Source organism: Panulirus ornatus, chromosome 64 (assembly GCF_036320965.1).
Source record: "Panulirus ornatus isolate Po-2019 chromosome 64, ASM3632096v1, whole genome shotgun sequence".
In the NCBI taxonomy this organism is placed as follows: Eukaryota; Metazoa; Arthropoda; class Malacostraca; order Decapoda; family Palinuridae; genus Panulirus; species Panulirus ornatus.
The window spans coordinates 2,318,653-2,336,742 of record NC_092287.1 but is presented as its reverse complement, the minus strand read 5'-3'; the positions used below and the strand labels follow the sequence as shown (position 1 = coordinate 2,336,742).

The window sequence follows — 18,090 nt, the reverse complement described above, 5'->3', positions numbered from 1 at the left end:
ACTTCTATGTGGTAGTGTAACGAAAGATTATGTTGAATTACATCACCGTCAACTTTCACAAAAATGGATTTACGAAATGCTTGCTACAAGCGAAATCAGTTAACTATGTGCTGCTCAGTAGGTGAGGCCCCACTAGAGTAATCTGGTACCATACTGTACATTCGGGTAATTAAAGTACTCCTCACTTGTCCTACTGTACAGTCATGCTGGATAGTCTGTCTGTATCATCTTAAGTGTTACTTTGCACACAATTTTTTTTTTTTTTTTAGCATTATTGTATTACCGACGTGGAGACCCTCCTGTCCAAAGTTGGCAGACCGTCAACCATAGCTCAGTCTCCACTCAACGTCATAGAACCCATGGAAGGTGAGGGGGAATGGGAAAGAAATTCTTTGCCTGTAAATGTCACTGGTTTCCCTTACTTATATATGTATGTTCAGATGAGGTGTGAGAACGGCACAATGTACTAAAAGCATCATAAAGTGCATCATGGTTTTATGTGGGAAAGAATAGCAGAAACATATCACAAAGTCGGATGTTGTACAATAATGTTTTAGTGTAGGTTGGTTTGCCGCGGGAAAAAAGTTGTTCGAAATGTGAAAATCGGCTACTTTGTGAGCTAGAGATTTATAGCATCATGAACACGAATTAAACATTTTACATGTAATATTCTCATATGATGTAGGGACCTGTAACAAGAAAGAATGTAGCATTACTGTGACTTTGAACAGAAAAATTTAATGTACAAGTTCGTGCGTGGCAGCTTCTAGCCACCATTACCCCTACCGACATTTTTTTTTTTATGTATAGGAATCAGACAACAACAAATATTCCTATTTGAATAATAGATAATTGGTGTAAAGTAGCAAATGAATATAATTTGAGAGAAATTTGATACTAACTTGCAACTGATATTTCTCGGTTACATATAGGTTCCATTAGATCAGGCGTTGAAAGACGTGTGGAACACCTTCTTGAAGCACGTCAGTTTTTAGACATTTTACGCCTTCAGAAGTATTTTTTTCGATTGTGTTTAAAGTCCAGTCGTAGCCTAATTGTGACAGAAAAGCTTGGTGGTGTGCAGACTAGTCATGAAGGATATAAAACGTGGATTCCGAGCCATATATTACCTGAGGCAGACCGAACATGGCGGCTTGCATGACTTGTGTTGCCAGTCTTGTAGGCCAAGTTGGACGCTGATGGAAACCGATTATTAACATGTGAACTCGTGGGTTGGAAGATTTTGGAAGTTTCTCTACTGTCTCAAAGTGGTGTACAACATACAGTGGGTAAGTGTTAAATGTAACAACATTGTTCACTAGTATGGCTGGTATATACAATGGAGATTCTAGAAGGTCGTGGAAGACACCCGGTTGATTTTGTAGTTTGCGCCATCACACGTGTAGCTGGTTCACCTGTGTGTAGAGGAAGGTTAGGGGACGTAGGAAGGTCATGGCAGTGTATAGAGTAAGGATGCTCAATAGTTTTATCAGGTATAATGAAAGACTTTGATAGAACCCTCCAAGTGGATTTAAATGGCATATGAGTTTGACCTGCCCCATGGATTTTTTTTTTTTAAAGGCAAGATGTCTCTGCCCTCCTTGATAGAATAATGACCAGTTGATATGTAGTTTATATTGTTTGGTCCAAGGTGTAATGGCAGTCACCAGGTCCATACTTAAGATTTCTCCTCCCCAGAACCTGGTACTAAAACCAAAATCCTTCAAAATATTTCATGTTCCAAGGAAATTTCACGGACTTGGTCGCGTAGTTTCTTGGATATATCTGCCTAGCTTTGGATACTGTCATGGAAGGGATAAATGCTAAAACTAAACGTTGGTTGTAATTTTTGGGTATTTTAAGAGTATATATATATATATATATATATATATATATATATATATATATATATATATATATAACGTAGACTTTCCATAACTTTTGAAATTAGTGGGTGTCTAGTCTGTCTGTATGTAGACTGCATTTACTTGCTGATTTGCTGATTTTAAAGTAGACTGCATAACCACAAGGTAGGTGGCTGAAATAGTGTTGTAAATTTCGAACTATTATGTGCCTTTTATACACGTCCATTTAAAATATGCTGATTACACGTACTTTGTTATGTTTTCCCATTGCCTGGCTGAAAAGGAGCATATTATTAGTTTTGTGTAGTGCTATCATCCCCACATGTGGAGAATTTTCAAAGATATTGTGTCAGATTTCTGCATTCGTATAGTCTTTCGGTATCTTACCTGTTCATGGTGACTTGTGTCGCCCTGCTTGCTTAGCGTAATGTATGGGTGGAGCCATCTAGCATGTTCGCCCCAGTGGTTGGTGTTCGTTCAGCCGGTACAGTATTTGGGTAGTAGCAACCATAGAACACAGCCAGTGCAAATATGAGCGATGATACTTCCCGACTGTTGGTAGCACCAAATTACTGTAGTGGTGAGGGCGCTTCACGGTGACGTCAGTATTGCCAGTCGGCGGAAGCCCTCTCGAAGTGGCGGTTATATATTGCAAAAACTGTACGTTACTTTGAAAGTTATTTTAGAAGTGAACGTGCCAGCTTTGATCAGTTACGTCCGATGAAGGATTATGTAAGGTTTGGGTAACTTTGATAGATGAGTGGGAATTTGAAGGCGAGAGAAGATTAGTTAAAGTGTGCAGAGTGAATTTTTCGCGACCAGAATGAAAACGATGCTTTACAGAACGAAAAAAAGCAGGAAAGCAAAAGGAAGCAAGTTAAGTCTGTAAATACTTTAGTGACACCGTCATTTCCATAGAGATATCGACGTTCTGGATAAAATCTTAATGAGAATCCCAGCGAGGGAACTAAAGGTGAATCATATAAGCGAGATCGCCAGAAGATATGTGTTCCAGGAAAGCCACACTGGCGATATGAGAGAAGGGAATGAGCTTTTATGTTGTAAGAAACAGATTCAAGGAGAGTTTCCAAAACTTTTGAGATGGCAGAAATTAGAATAATGGGGTGATGTAAGGACAAAGGGGAGGTATGCCGTCTGGTCCATAGGTATTGTCCACCTGTAACAAAGAGAACTCGGAAAACCATGTCCCCGGTTATGTTACAATTTAAAATTGCTTTTATATTTAAAAAAGAGTTAGTGGGTTCAGGAAGGCATATCTGTTCGTTAGTAGTGAAATTCATTATTATATGAAGAGACCTTATAATTGTTGTTTGACTTCTTGGTAGTTACCTGTCAGCATGTAATGTTGATGTTTTAGGGAAAAAAAGTCCCAGAAATTTGAGTGTGCAATGTAAGACTACCAGTTGCTTTGCCTCGGAACACGATATGCGTCAGTATTATTGAGATGTGGACGCACAACCATGCTTAAATATTTAGGTTGCGAGTTGGAGAGTCAGTCATGTTCAATTAACTGTGGCTATTTATGAGGTAGAACCACTTTCTTGGTTACTGCATCTTCCATGGCGTCTCGGGATGAAGTTGTGTAAAATTCCATGGAATTACAGATGTTTGCCAGGGCTAGGATTAGATCGGTTGGAACTTGGGCGGTTGTTTTGCAAGTTGTGTTAGACGTTTTTTACTCCGATGTGTACTCTCGCATCATATTAAACTTCCGTATACTGTCTGCACTCATAATATCTTTAAGTAGCTCACTTCAATCAGTCATTACCCGATACCGGAAAAAACTGCTGTACATTTATTTCTGACAATTCTTTCATGCCTAATTTCTTGTTCATGACCTGTGGTTGTGCTGTCTTTGTAACCTTTCTAAGAAGTGTCTAACTGTCGGCGTCAGTGGACCGGTTTAGAAACTTTAAGAATGTGATCAAGTCATCCCTTAACTCTTATGTCTTCCACTGTAAGCAAATATTTATGGCCTTTACACTCTCCAGGTGACTTTTACTTTATTTCAGGTAACAACTTTGTTATCCTTTTCTAGACCATTTCCACATGTTCGTCATGTATCGTTGAGTGAAATGTGTGTGTGTGTGTGTGTGTGTGTGTGTGGTATTGTGCTGTAATGTCTTGTAGAATTCTGCGTGTTGAAACGGGGGAGGGGGGGGGGGGGTTAAGGAATCCAAGATCTCATTTCTGGAAAGCTTTTGTCAAATTAATGCTTGTAAAAGAAAAGAGGATAGTGGAAGGGGGGGGGGGGGTTATTGATTTAAGAAGTGAGAGGGGTTTTGAATGGATGAAGCTTTTTTTATTTATTTTTTTTATTTTTAGTGAGCCTCGTCAAGAGGACGAGCAAGGGTCGGGAGGCTGGAACCCATTGGTGTGAGGTTATGGTAATAATTTTTAAGCAGGTTCGATTGTTAGACCAAACACTTTCCCTGCACTTCAAGAAGCCCGTAGACCAAACACTTTCCCTGCACTTCATGAAGGCCGTAGACCAAACACTTTCCCTGTACTTAAAGATGGCGACGGGCTTAAGAAGACCTCTCCAACCACTCCCGCTGGCCGATGTGGAGGTAGATTTAATCGTCTGGTTCCTCAGGATTGTATATTCGCGTGATATTTGTCAAAAAAAAAAACTTTAATAGGAAAAATCGACGCGAAACTTAAAGCGATGTTGGCAGAACCTTGTTTGTCCCACCAGTGCCGCTACATGGTGAGAAAAAAAAATCTGTTGGAAATAGCAATCAGGTTTCCCGGTATATTGAATTACGTACCAGTGTTCTTGGAAATACCTTAAGCATTTAATGTGCCTGGAACCTCTTCTCTTTGTCCCTTCCCTGTGGCTTTACAATATTGTTTTTTCCTGCGTTATGCATATGTTTGATCGATTGGTTGTATATGAGTGATATTAGGAATTGTTTTTTTGTAATCATCGCGTGAAAGGAGAGCTCCATCGAGTGTTATCTTTTGTGCGTCAGGGGCTCTGGCCACAGATAGCAGCCTTCATCGAGGGAGTGAAGACACGAGAGAGAACGAGAGGACTTGGGTGTAGTGTATATAGTGAAGAGATACCTAGACCGTCCCGTAGAGTTAAGTTTCAACGATACAGAGTGTTCTAGATCAGCCCCTAGCAAGTAGGGTGTGAGGTGGTTCCGGCCATCACTTGAACACTTCTAAGTCAGGAGGGAAGTTCTATCCCTGGGGCGGCTACTGTCTACAACCTGCTGACATTTATATGTAGTTGGAGAAATTAAATCAGAGGAGAAGGAAAGCGATTAATTTTTTTTTTAAATGTGTTTATTTGTTTGAGTCATACATTGAAAAACTTAATTGGTATTTGCAAGAATTTCTTTAGACAACATCAGAGGTATAATAGATATGATTCTCAATGATAGACATGATTATAAATGATCAAGTACACCAATATAGAGTACACGAAAAGAGAACAGCAAAGCATCCATTAATAATGAGCTATTAAGAAAATCGTGTATTGGGAAACCAATATCTTTCTCAAAGGCCATGACCACAGTGTTTACTGGAACCCGCCAGGTTAAGGCCAGCAGGTAGGAAGCACCAAGGTGGGAATGCCACTTTTTGTTGATAAGGATTCGCCAGCGAGGATTTAACTGGCCTTACCACTTGCAAGGAGCAGTCCTATACTCTGCCTTGGTTGACCACCGCATCGTTTCTCAGAGTAAAGGGCAATATATATATATATATATATATATATATATATATATATATATATATATATATATATATATATATATATATATATATATTATCCCTGGGGATAGGGGAGAAAGAATACTTCCCACGTATTCCCTGCGTGTCGTAGAAGGCGACTAAAAGGGGAGGGAGCGGGGGGCTGGAAATCCTCCCCTCTCAATTTTTTTTTAATTTTCCAAAAGAAGGAACAGAGAAGGGGGCAGGTGAGGATATTCCCTCAGTGGCCCAGTTCTCTGTTCTTAACGCTACCTCGCTAACGCGGGAAATGGCGAATAGTTTGAAAAAAAAAAAAAAAAATATATATATATATATATATATATATATATATATATATATATATATATATATATATATATATATATATATACATATATACTCTATAAGAGCCGACAAGACATGGGGAAAAAGTCAGCCATGCCATTTGAATAGTAAGAAAAAAGATAGATACAAGGTTGTAGAAAAAATGTACAAGGACGTAAGAAAGAAAGAAGATAAATTGAGCTTGTAAAGCATTTTTACTTTGGAGGCTTGAAAGTACAAATGCTCTAATGAGAGCAGCAGTGACTGCAAGTAGGTACCACCTGCAGAACAGAGAGAGAGAGGGGGGTGGGGGTTGGCCTTTTAGTTAGCTGTTTCGGATCAGTAAAGGAATGACGAAGAAATGGCTGGCTTTCCCTCCTGCCTTCCCCTGGACAGCACCCCCATCTCTCCAGCATTACAGGCGCTGATTTCAGTATATCTCAGGACCCCTCATGCCCAAGATGCAGTTTGCATACAGAAGACACCAAACATTTGTTTATTTATTCCTCGGTATGTATCTTACACTCTCCTCCACTGATACATAACACATTGTACATACGGAATATTATGTGACTAGCATAATACAGGATTGGTGTACTTTGTGATTAGCATAGTACAAATACTGGAGTACCATGTGACTAGCTTGGTACAGTACCAGATACTAGCTTGGTACAGTACCAGATACTAGCTTGGTACAGTACCAGATACTAGCTTGGTACAGTACCAGATACTAGCTTGGTACGGTACCAAATAGCTTTCTAACAACAGTAGTTGTCCGACACGGGGATATGCACCTTAGATGGACTATATCTACAGTGGTGTAGGGACAGGGGTAGTTTCTGGCACTATTAATGGATGGTCTGAAATGTCACACGCAAGAAACCTCAAAGGTAAATGGCCTGTTTATTTGAGTAGATTCCAGCTCGAGGATGTAGAATGATTCGAACACTGGAGTGGTCCTGTTTGTGTATCTTCAAGATGGATTGTTGTATACGTTTGCTTATCATTAATAGCAGCATCATATCCAGTAATATCATATCAGTTTATGGCTTACTTTTACAAAAGACATTTGTGTTCCCGAACAAAAAATGAGCCTAGGAATGTTAACATCAGGAGTCTCTGACGAGGAGAAAAACTTCCCATTTATATCATTATAATGTTGATGACATCACCAGGTGGGAGAGGGAGGAGGATTGTTGTGTTGATGACATCACCAGGTGGGAGAGGGAGGAGGATTGTTGTGTTGATGACATCACCAGGTGGGAGAGGGAGGAGGATTGTTGTGTTGATGACATCACCAGGTGGGAGAGGGAGGAGGATTGTTGTGTTGATGACATCACCAGGTGGGAGAGGGAGGAGGAGTGTTGTGTTGATGACATCACCAGGTGGGAGAGGGAGGAGGAGTGTTGTGTTGATGACATCACCAGGTGGGAGAGGGAGGAGGAGTGTTGTGTTGATGACATCACCAGGTGAGAGAGGGAGGAGGAGTGTTGTGTTGATGACATCACCAGGTGAGAGAGGGAGGAGGAGTGTTGTGTTGATGACATCACCAAGTGAGAGAGGGAGGAGGAGTGCCTCATTTGGAGAGTCTTCAGCTGTTGTCTTCGTCGAGCTCTTCAAGCGATGAACGATCCCCCCTTTTTTTTTTGGGGGGGGGAGGGTGGATGAAGAGGACCTTCGACCTACCCTCTTGAAGGCCTATGGCAGCAGGTCCTGCTGTGACGTAACGATGACGGGTGGCGTCAGGACGATGGCGTCGGCGTCAAGAGTCGTCAGCCTACGTCGCCCTCCTGCGTGCCTCGTCCACCAGCCGACGGTACGTGTGGATCTGGATGTCAGCTACGACCTCGTTGGCGACGGCGACGCTGGAGGAGGAGGAGGAGGAGGAGTAGGCGTCCGGGGGCGTCTGCGTGTCCGGTTGGGAGCAGGTGGGTCCCGGAGGGCTGGGATCGGCCACTCCCCCGTCCTGCTGAAGTACGGACACTGCCACTTGCTGCTGGTGGATAAGGCCGCCTCCCAGCCACACCACAGCCCTGTACACACCAGGCTCTGGGGAGTGAGGGAGGGGGGGAGACATGAACACCTTCTCATTAAGTGTATACATAGCACAACAACACATAAATACATCTGACAACAGAAAAAAAAAAAAACCACACACCTGAGGGTATAGGAGTGTAGAGGTGTGCTCCGCATCATACACACTTCAGAAATACCCTCATTGATTACTGTGTCACACGACACCTAGGACCCCTATTATTATCGGTGCTCCCTGAACATTGAAAGCTGCGTTCCCCTCCACTTGGGAACAGATATGAGATGAACTCCCTCTGTGTGCAAGATGTTCGTTACTTTGCGAGATAGTGCTATCCTCTTTTTGTCTAATTTACGACGATACAGCTTGGTATTACCAAGCTGATGATTATATTGTATTTTTAGAGGGAGTAGAATTATGGGTTTTGTTTTATTGGAATAAAGGAGGGCTTGTGTGTTGCGTGTGTGGAAATATACTGGTGCTCTTGTGTTTTGTTGGATGAGATGACACACAGCTTCAGTGATTGTCTCAGAGAACGAATTAGTGTCTTGCTTTAGGGCAAAATTAGTTTTATTTTTCTTAAAAAGTAAAATCTACAGCTTTACGTTGATTAGAAGGAAAAAACTAGTGTTTTGCTTTCCTTGAAGGCAAAAACTAGTTTTTATGTACCGGAAGGCAAAATACTAGGGTGTTTATTTTGTAGGAGTGACAGACGAAAGTGTTCGTTTCTCAGATGCCACCTAATACTACACATTTGGGTGTCCCTAACTGTAAATAGGCTGTACTTCTCTGTAATGTAAGATTTTTAAATATATATGTGTGGTATCTGCCTGGTCATTGAAGTTCCAATACGTTTCAGCTTCTTTGCTGTTCTGTAAACTGTACATCAGTTATTTTTCTTTTATATTGAATGTCTGGACGGTGAATTCTGGTAATCCCCAGAAAGATGGTAGGAAGTTTTGGCACGTCCCATGGGATAGTAGCGTGGTGGGTTTATTTGCATAGTAACAGGATGAACGGTTGCTTAGTATAAGTATGGTAGGGGCTAGTGTATGGCAACAAAGCAGGAACTGTTGCATAGTAACATTGCACAGATTGTGAGAGAGTAACATATCAAGGACTGTTGCATAGTAATATGGAAGGGACTGGTGTATGGTAACATAGGGACTGCGGCATGGTAACATAGCAGGGACTGCGGCATGGTAACATAGCAAGGACTGCGGCATGGTAACATAGCAGGGACTGCGGCATGGTAACATAGCAGGGACTGCGGCATGGTAACATAGCAGGGACTGCGGCATGGTAACATAGCAGGGACTGCGGCATGGTAACATAGCAGGGACTGCGGCATGGTAACATAGCAGGGACTGCGGCATGGTAACATAGCAGGGACTGCGGCATGGTAACATAGCAGGGACTGCGGCATGGTAACATAGCAGGGACTGCGGCATGGTAACATAGCAGGGAGTGCGACATGGTAACATAGCAAGGACTGCGGCATAGTGACAATAGCACCAACTTCAGATGACGTTCGTGTTATGAAATACCAAGGGCGTGTGTTTGCAGTACTGGGGAGAGAAGGAAAACGTGATGGAAGGAATTACCAAATGGGGTAGAAAAAAATAAGAATCATTGTTAGAGATCCATGTTTTCACCACTGGAAAAGGATATGTGTATATGTGTACCATCATAAGATCCATATGTATCCACCATTAAGAGATCCAAATGTATCCACCTTTGAAGATCCTTATGTATCCACGATTTAAAGATCCATATGTATACACTTGAAAAATCTACGTTATTCAGCATTATTGAACAATTGCTATGTATCCATCATTAAAAGATGTATGTTTTTATCCACCTTAAAAGATACATATGTGTATAGAGAAAAAAATATTTTGAATCCGTGCTTCCCCCTCAAAATGATACATGGAAAAGAAAGCTGAACACATCAGACAACCTTGTCAGGAGGTGAGTGTAAGTAGCAGACATGAGGTCGCTTTGGAAAATGAACTTGATATTGTGATGGAGTGAGGGACGAACACAGAGAGATGGAGGGAGAAACGAACGTAGATGGCAAGATGGTGGATACGGCTCCCGTTGAGTCGTCTAGAGACGATGACCGAAGAGAGCTGTCACAGAGGGAATTGGAAGGAGGAGGTGGATGGAGAGGGACGTCTTTGAATAAAGGGAAGTAAGAAAGTCTGGAGAATGGGACGGGAAAGAATGCTGGGTTTACTGACAGGCCAGGATATCCCTGCCTAGGAGATGAAGTCTGTAAACATTAATGATGAGACACAAGGAAAAACATGACCGGGTTATTATGATATGATATTAATGGTGTATGTGTTAATGACCTCAGCGAAGAACGCGATGTTGAGAAAATGATGATGTTGATTTTAGTGAGTTTGTTAAAGGATTATCATCAGGTCATGAGTCGAAGGAAAATGAAAACTGTATTGATAAAGTGTCCCCTCCGGATAGAAAACGGTGAATACCATCTATCTTTTCCCAGACAAAATTAGAATTAGTCAATAAAAGATATTTTGAGTTCTGGATTTAGCGAGTCAGTTTTCGACCGGTCCCCGATGCTCGTAAGGCCATATCGTTAATACGGACGGGGTCGTACACGAAAGCATGTGTGACCCAGCGAGATTTATTCGCCGGCCAGAGTGCCCGTCCTTCCCCTTTAATTATATTTATTATACTTTGTCGCTGTCTCCCGCGTTAGCGAGGTAGCGCAAGGAAACAGACGAAAGAATGGCCCAACCCACCCACATACACATGTATATACATACACGTTCACACACGCACATATACATACCTATACATCTCAACGTATACCTATATATACACACACAGACATATACATATATACACATGTACATAATTCATACTGTCTGCCCATATTCATTCCGTCGCCACCCCGCCACACATGAAATGACAACCCCCTCCCCCCGCACAAAGGCCGCACTCATTCGTACTCAGTCTCTAGCTGTCATGTAATAATGCACCGAAACCACAGCTCCCTTTCCACATCCAGGCCCCACAAAACTTTCCATGGTTTACCCCAGACGCTTCACATGCCCTGGTTCAATCCATTGACAGCACGTCGACCCCGGTACACCACATCGCTCCAATTCACTCTATTCCTTGCACGCCTTTCACCCTCCTGCATGTTCAGGCCCCGATCATTCAAAATTTTTTTCACTCCATCTTTCCACCTCCAGTTTGGTCTCCCACTTCTCGTTCCCTCCACTTCTGACACATATATCCTCTTTGTCAATCTTTCCTCTCTCATTCTCTCCATGTGACCAAACCATTTCAATGCACCCTCTTCTGCTCTTTCAACCACACTCTTTTCATTACCACACATCTCTCTTACCCATTCATTGGTTACTCGATCAAACCACCTCACACCACATATTGTCCGTAAACATCTCATTTCGAGCACATCCACCCTCCGCACAACTCTATAGCCCACGCTATATATATATATATATATATATATATGTTGGAAAGGATCACAATTTTGCGCGTGATCAAGATATTCCTATGAGTCCATTTTCATTTTCCCCGGGGACTCATAGGAATATATATATATATATATATATATATATATATATATATATATATATATATATATATATATATATAGCTTCGTCTCTTCGATGTATATCAACTGACTGTTATATTCCTCTCTTGTGTCTCCCCTGATGATGTGATTATTACACGAAAGTGCACTTGGAAACTTTTCGTGTTTCATTTTCCCCGTGGACTCATAGGAATATATATATATATATATATATATATATATATATATATATATATATATATATATATATATATATTTTTTTTTTTTTTTTTTGCTTTGTCGCTGTCTCCCGCGTTTGCGAGGTAGCGCAAGGAAACAGACGAAAGAAATGGCCCAACCCACCCCCATACACATGTATATACATACGTCCACTCACGCAAATATACATACCTACACAGCTTTCCTTGGTTTACCCCAGACGCTTCACATGCCCTGATTCAATCCACTGACAGCACGTCAACCCCGGTATACCACATCGCTCCAATTCACTCTATTCCTTGCCCTCCTTTCACCCTCCTGCATGTTCAGGCCCCGATCACACAAAATCTTTTTCACTCCATCTTTCCACCTCCAATTTGGTCTCCCTCTTCTCCTCGTTCCCTCCACCTCCGACACATATATCCTCTTGGTCAATCTTTCCTCACTCATTCTCTCCATGTGCCCAAACCATTTCAAAACACCCTCTTCTGCTCTCTCAACCACGCTCTTTTTATTTCCACACATCTCTCTTACCCTTACGTTACTTACTCGATCAAACCACCTCACACCACACATTGTCCTCAAACATCTCATTTCCAGCACATCCATCCTCCTGCGCACCACTCTATCCATAGCCCACGCCTCGCAACCATACAACATTGTTGGAACCACTATTCCTTCAAACATACCCATTTTTGCTTTCCGAGATAATGTTCTCGACTTCCACACATTCTTCAAGGCTCCCAGAATTTTCGCCCCCTCCCCCACCCTATGATCCACTTCCGCTTCCATGGTCTTACAAAAGTCTTATAAAAGTGTCCCAAAGTCATAGAAAATGTTTCCTTGAGTCTTTATAAAAGTTTCGTCATAAAAAGTTTCCCAGTCTTATAAAAGTTTCCAGTCATAAAGACTTTCGTCAAAAAGTTTCCCAAAGTCTCTCCAACTCGAGGACAAAGATCAGGATATGGGTGGTGACTGTAGGTTTAGTTTTACGGTCTAGGAGAAACTGGGATGTCGTCAAGCCTCTCAGAGGGCCCCACCTTGCACCCCCTGTAGGAGGAGTCCGCCGTTCAGCTGGAGGCTGGTGGAGAGGTCCAGGTCTCCGTCGTTCCTGGTCCACATGGGTGGCTTGGGGGGGCTGCCCGCCACGGGGGACGGGAGCAGGATCGTCCCGCCCTCGGGCACGGCCAAGCACTGCGGCAGGGGCACGACCCTGAAGGTCGGGCGGAAGAGTCTCAGGTGAATGGTGCGGCGGACGAGGAGCCGCCCGCTGTAGAGGAGGTTGCACGTGTACACCCCCGCCAGGTCTTGGTCGAACCCGCGGAAGACCAGGTATGCGTGGGGGAGGATGAAGCTCTCCCTCACGGCGAAGATCTTGGCCGCCTTGGCGTTGCCCCTCGGGTGGTAGGGCGAGACGGGACGCCCGTAAGGGTTGGTCCACACGACCGCGTAGGGCGCCCTCCTGCTGCTGGAGTCCAGGCCAGCGTAGCAGTAGACGAAGCCGTCCTGGTCCTCGCTGATGATGACGTCCGTGCCGTTGATGATGTTCAGCTTGGGCACCGGGGCATACCTGCCGGTGGCCTTGCCGCTCAGGATGTCCACCAGGACGCTTGTGATGATGACGGTGAAGCTACAGGTCCGAATCAAGAGCTTCACGGGCCTTCCAGGCGCCATCCTCGCCGACGATCAGGTAATCACCACTCTGGGGGAGGGGCGCTCTGACGGAAGACTTCCCACTCTAAAGTGATTACAAGTTAATCACTTCCTCGTGCTATTCTACTCGTCTCTAAAGTAATTATAAGGTAATCAGACTTCCACGCGCTGTTCCACTCGTCTCTAAAGTAATTACAAGGTAATCAGACTTCCACGTGCTGTTCCACTCGTCTCTAAAGTAATTACAGGGTAATCAGAATTCCATGTGCTGTTCCACTCGTCTCTAAAGTAATTACAAGGTAATCAACTTCCTCGTGGCTCTACTCGTGTCCAAAGTAATTATAAGGTAATCAGACTTCCCCGTGCTGTTCCACTCGTGTCTAAAGTAATCATAAAGTAATCAGACTTCCCCGTGCTGTTCCACTAGTCTATAGTAATTACAAGGTAATCAGACTTCCACGTGCTGTGACCAGACTCATTTTCCGTTTCCTCCACGAGTATGTACATATATCAAAGTTTCCTATGTAGAATTCTCTCTACCACCAGATAGCCTTTTACGTCGCCTTATACGAACAGAGTCGATAGATTGTAAAGCACTGAAATAATCTCTCGTGAGGGAACTTATGTGGTGTGTGTGTGTGTGTGACGACCTCTCCTTCTCACTGGGTACCTCTGGGGAACCTGGAGGCCACAGTTCTGCCCCGCCCCCCTCCTCTCTGTCACACTCGCACTTGGAGCCGGAACCGGACGGCGACGGTGTGAGCACCGGAGCCGGAGTGTGGCCAGAGGTCCTGTTGCGATGGTTGTGTGTGTGTGTGAGTGTGTGTGTGTGTGTATGTGTCTGTGTGGGTCTATGTGTGCGCGCGCTTGGCCTCGCCGGGACAAACGGGACTCGACCAGTGTTCGACCATTTATATCGGCGTCCTCCCACACACACACACACACACACACACACACACACACACACACACCAGATATCACTACCCAGAACTCCAGCAGTCGATAACCGGCCTGAAAAAGAAAGAAAGAAAAATATGTATATATTACCTCTTCTCTGAACCACATAAAAAATCCTCTGGGGTGTAAGTTATAAACCGAGGCATTTGTCATGGGAAAAAATGGAGTGTCCACGTATATATATTTCCCCCTCTACTGATTATATATATATATATATATATATATATATATATATATATATATATATATATATATATATATATATATATATATATATATATATGTATATATATATATATATATATATATATATATATATATATATATATATATATATATATATATATATATATAAATTGTCTGTCTCACGTATATACGAGATTTAATGATATACTGTTTAATTACAGTTTCTGACCACCTGAAATGTTCTGTGAGGAATGTAAAAGAGGCAATCAATCAATCAATCAATCAATCAATCAATCAATCAATGGACTGGGATGTCAAACATGACTGGGTGGGACGCCAGGAGGGAATAGCCACATTTAACATTGAACGTTGTAATTGATATGACTCTGTGTGTGTGTGTGTGTCAGGGACCGACTCTCTCTCTCTCTCTCTCTTTCTCTCTCATCATACATTTTTGTGACCTTCGCTGGCGTCGGGTGATGTGGTGGGGTGGGGGTGGGGGGGCATAATAACGCCAGGGCAGAGAGAGGTGGCTGTCGCTTGGAAGCCGGCCCCCAGGAAGCAGTTTGCTCACGGGAGAGCCGAAGCTGTGCGCCCATATCTATATGTTGTGTTGTTGTTGTTGTTGCACAGGCCGTGTGTGTGTGTGTGTGTGTGTGTGTGTGTGTGTGTGTTACGAACATCATTGGTTTTCATCCTTCCTACACCACATGGAATGGTAGTCTCCAGATTGGAACATGAAGCTGAGCGTGTGTTTTTTTTTTTTTTTTTTCGTTCGTTCGTTCGCGGAACCACACCTTCAAACTCGAGACGCTAGCGAACGGGGGAAGGTATTGTATTCGCCTTTCGCCTTTCATCTCTCATCGACCATGATGTCTGAGGCCCCCCCGCCCCCTCCCCCAGTAGAGTGAACTAACGACACGACACTAAAACAAAAGCCGGGTTAACACACACACACACACACACACGCGCACACACACACACGGACACCAACCTGTGGGGTGAACTCTCTGCTCGACGCCTAAGATTACACCTGTAGTTTGAGCTGACATCTCACTGCACTGTGTGTGACATAGTGCGGTGGCCACACAGCACCCCACATTGCGGCCATATATGTATATATATATATATATATATATATATATATATATATATATATATATATATATGTATGTATATATATATATATATATATATATATATATATATATATATATATATATATATATATATATATATATATATATATATATATATGTATATATATATATATATATTGGAAAGGATCACAATTTTGCGCGTGATCAAGATATTCCTACGAGTCCTATGTTTCATTTTCCCCATTGACTCATAGGAATATATATATATATATATATATATATATATATATATATATATATATATATATATATATATATATATATATATATATATATACATACATACATACATACATAGGGTACTGTATGGGGTGAAGATATAGGGTAGAATGGTGGGAAGGTTGACCTGTATCGAGGCACTAGCGTTGGGATTACGGCGTCATCTTGGGGATTATGCCACCTTATTGAGGATTTTATGTCACCGTCGTTGGGATTGTATGGACGTGTTGTGGTCGTTACCGCATTGCTTCGCAGCATTAGGGATCGTCGCCGTATTGGAAATTGTATCGACATATTGCATTTGTGTCACCATTTCGATGATTTTTTTTTTTACCGTATCGTGGGTCATGTCATCATATTGGGATTGTATCTATATTTGGTTTGTCACCATATTGGGATTTTATCACCAGATTAGAGATTTTTGTCACCATATTAGAGATTATATGGCTTGCATACTGGGGATTATGTCACCATATTAGAGATTATATGGCTTGCATACTGGGGATTATGTCACCATATTAGAGATTATATGGCTTGCATACTGGGGATTATGTCACCATATTAGAGATTATATGGCTTGCATACTGGGGATTATGTCACCATATTAGAGATTATATGGCTTGCATACTGGGGATTATGTCACCATATTAGAGATTATATGGCTTGCATACTGGGGATTATGTCACCATATTAGAGATTATATGGCTTGCATACTGGGGATTATGTCACCATATTAGAGATTATATGGCTTGCATACTGGGGATTATGTCACCATATTAGAGATTATATGGCTTGCATACTGGGGATTATGTCACCATATTAGAGATTATATGGCTTGCATACTGGGGATTATGTCACCATATTAGAGATTATATGGCTTGCATACTGGGGATTATGTCACCATATTAGGGATTATATGGCTTGCATACTGGGGATTATGTCACCATATTAGAGATTATATGGCTTGCATACTGGGGATTATGTCACCATATTAGAGATTATATGGCTTGCATACTGGGGATTATGTCACCATATTAGGGATTATATGGCTTGCATACTGGGGATTATGTCACCATATTAGAGATTATATGGCTTGCATACTGGGGATTATGTCACCATATTAGAGATTATATGGCTTGCATACTGGGGATTATGTCACCATATTAGAGATTATATGGCTTGCATACTGGGGATTATGTCACCATATTAGAGATTATATGGCTTGCATACTGGGGATTATGTCACCATATTAGAGATTATATGGCTTGCATACTGGGGATTATGTCACCATATTAGAGATTATATGGCTTGCATACTGGGGATTATGTCACCATATTAGAGATTATATGGCTTGCATACTGGGGATTATGTCACCATATTAGAGATTATATGGCTTGCATACTGGGGATTATGTCACCATATTAGAGATTATATGGCTTGCATACTGGGGATTATGTCACCATATTAGAGATTATATGGCTTGCATACTGGGGATTATGTCACCATATTAGAGATTATATGGCTTGCATACTGGGGATTATGTCACCATATTAGGGATTATATGGCTTGCATACTGGGGATTATGTCACCATATTAGAGATTATATGGCTTGCATACTGGGGATTATGTCACCATATTAGAGATTATATGGCTTGCATACTGGGGATTATGTCACCATATTAGAGATTATATGGCTTGCATACTGGGGATTATGTCACCATATTAGGGATTATATGGCTTGCATACTGGGGATTATGTCACCATATTAGGGATTATATGGATTATATTCTGAGGGTTATATCACCATATTTGAAAAAAAATTGCCATAGACTTTTTTGCTGTAAAAACATTTTTCTCGCATCACATTAAAGTTAGGACAGGAATGTATACATGTAGAGTGGACGGTGAGAGAGAGAGAGAGAGAGAGAGAGAGAGAGAGAGAGAGAGAGAGAGAGAGAGAGAGAGAGAGAGTCAGTTACTGCCGTTAGCGGGGGAGACTATCGCGCCTTGCGCGTCTCGTCCACTTATTCCTGGCTTGTCAAATTACTAGAGACGACTGGGCGCCGACTGACTCGGGCCGGGTCGTAATGAGCCCTTCGAGGAAAAGAGAGAGAGAGAGAGAGAGAGAGAGAGAGAGAGAGAGAGAGAGAGAGAGAGAGAGAGAGAGAGAGAGAGAGA

General features: G+C 42.2%; 1 protein-coding gene across 1 annotated transcript; it reads right to left on the bottom strand.

The window, feature by feature from the left end:
* Positions 1–5,955: 5,955 nt before the first annotated feature.
* Positions 5,956–14,256, bottom strand: LOC139746339 (uncharacterized). The gene is made up of 2 exons (XM_071657500.1): positions 12,778–14,256; positions 5,956–7,961 (listed from the first exon to the last, which is right to left on the bottom strand). Exons 1-2 carry the CDS (start codon positions 13,409–13,411, stop codon positions 7,690–7,692), a joined length of 906 nt encoding a protein of 301 aa, XP_071513601.1. The 5' UTR covers positions 13,412–14,256; the 3' UTR covers positions 5,956–7,689.
* Between the last annotated feature and the right edge of the window lie 3,834 nt (positions 14,257–18,090).

Excerpts from the sequence above, each read along its gene's own strand:
- LOC139746339 (XM_071657500.1), bottom strand. The coding sequence starts at position 13,411 with ATGGCGCCTGGAAGGCCCGTGAAGCTCTTGATTCGGACCTGTAGCTTC. Across the intron at positions 7,962-12,777 it reads CCTCCTACAGGGGGTGCAAG|AGCCTGGTGTGTACAGGGCT; the intron begins GTGGGGCCCTCT and ends CTCACTCCCCAG.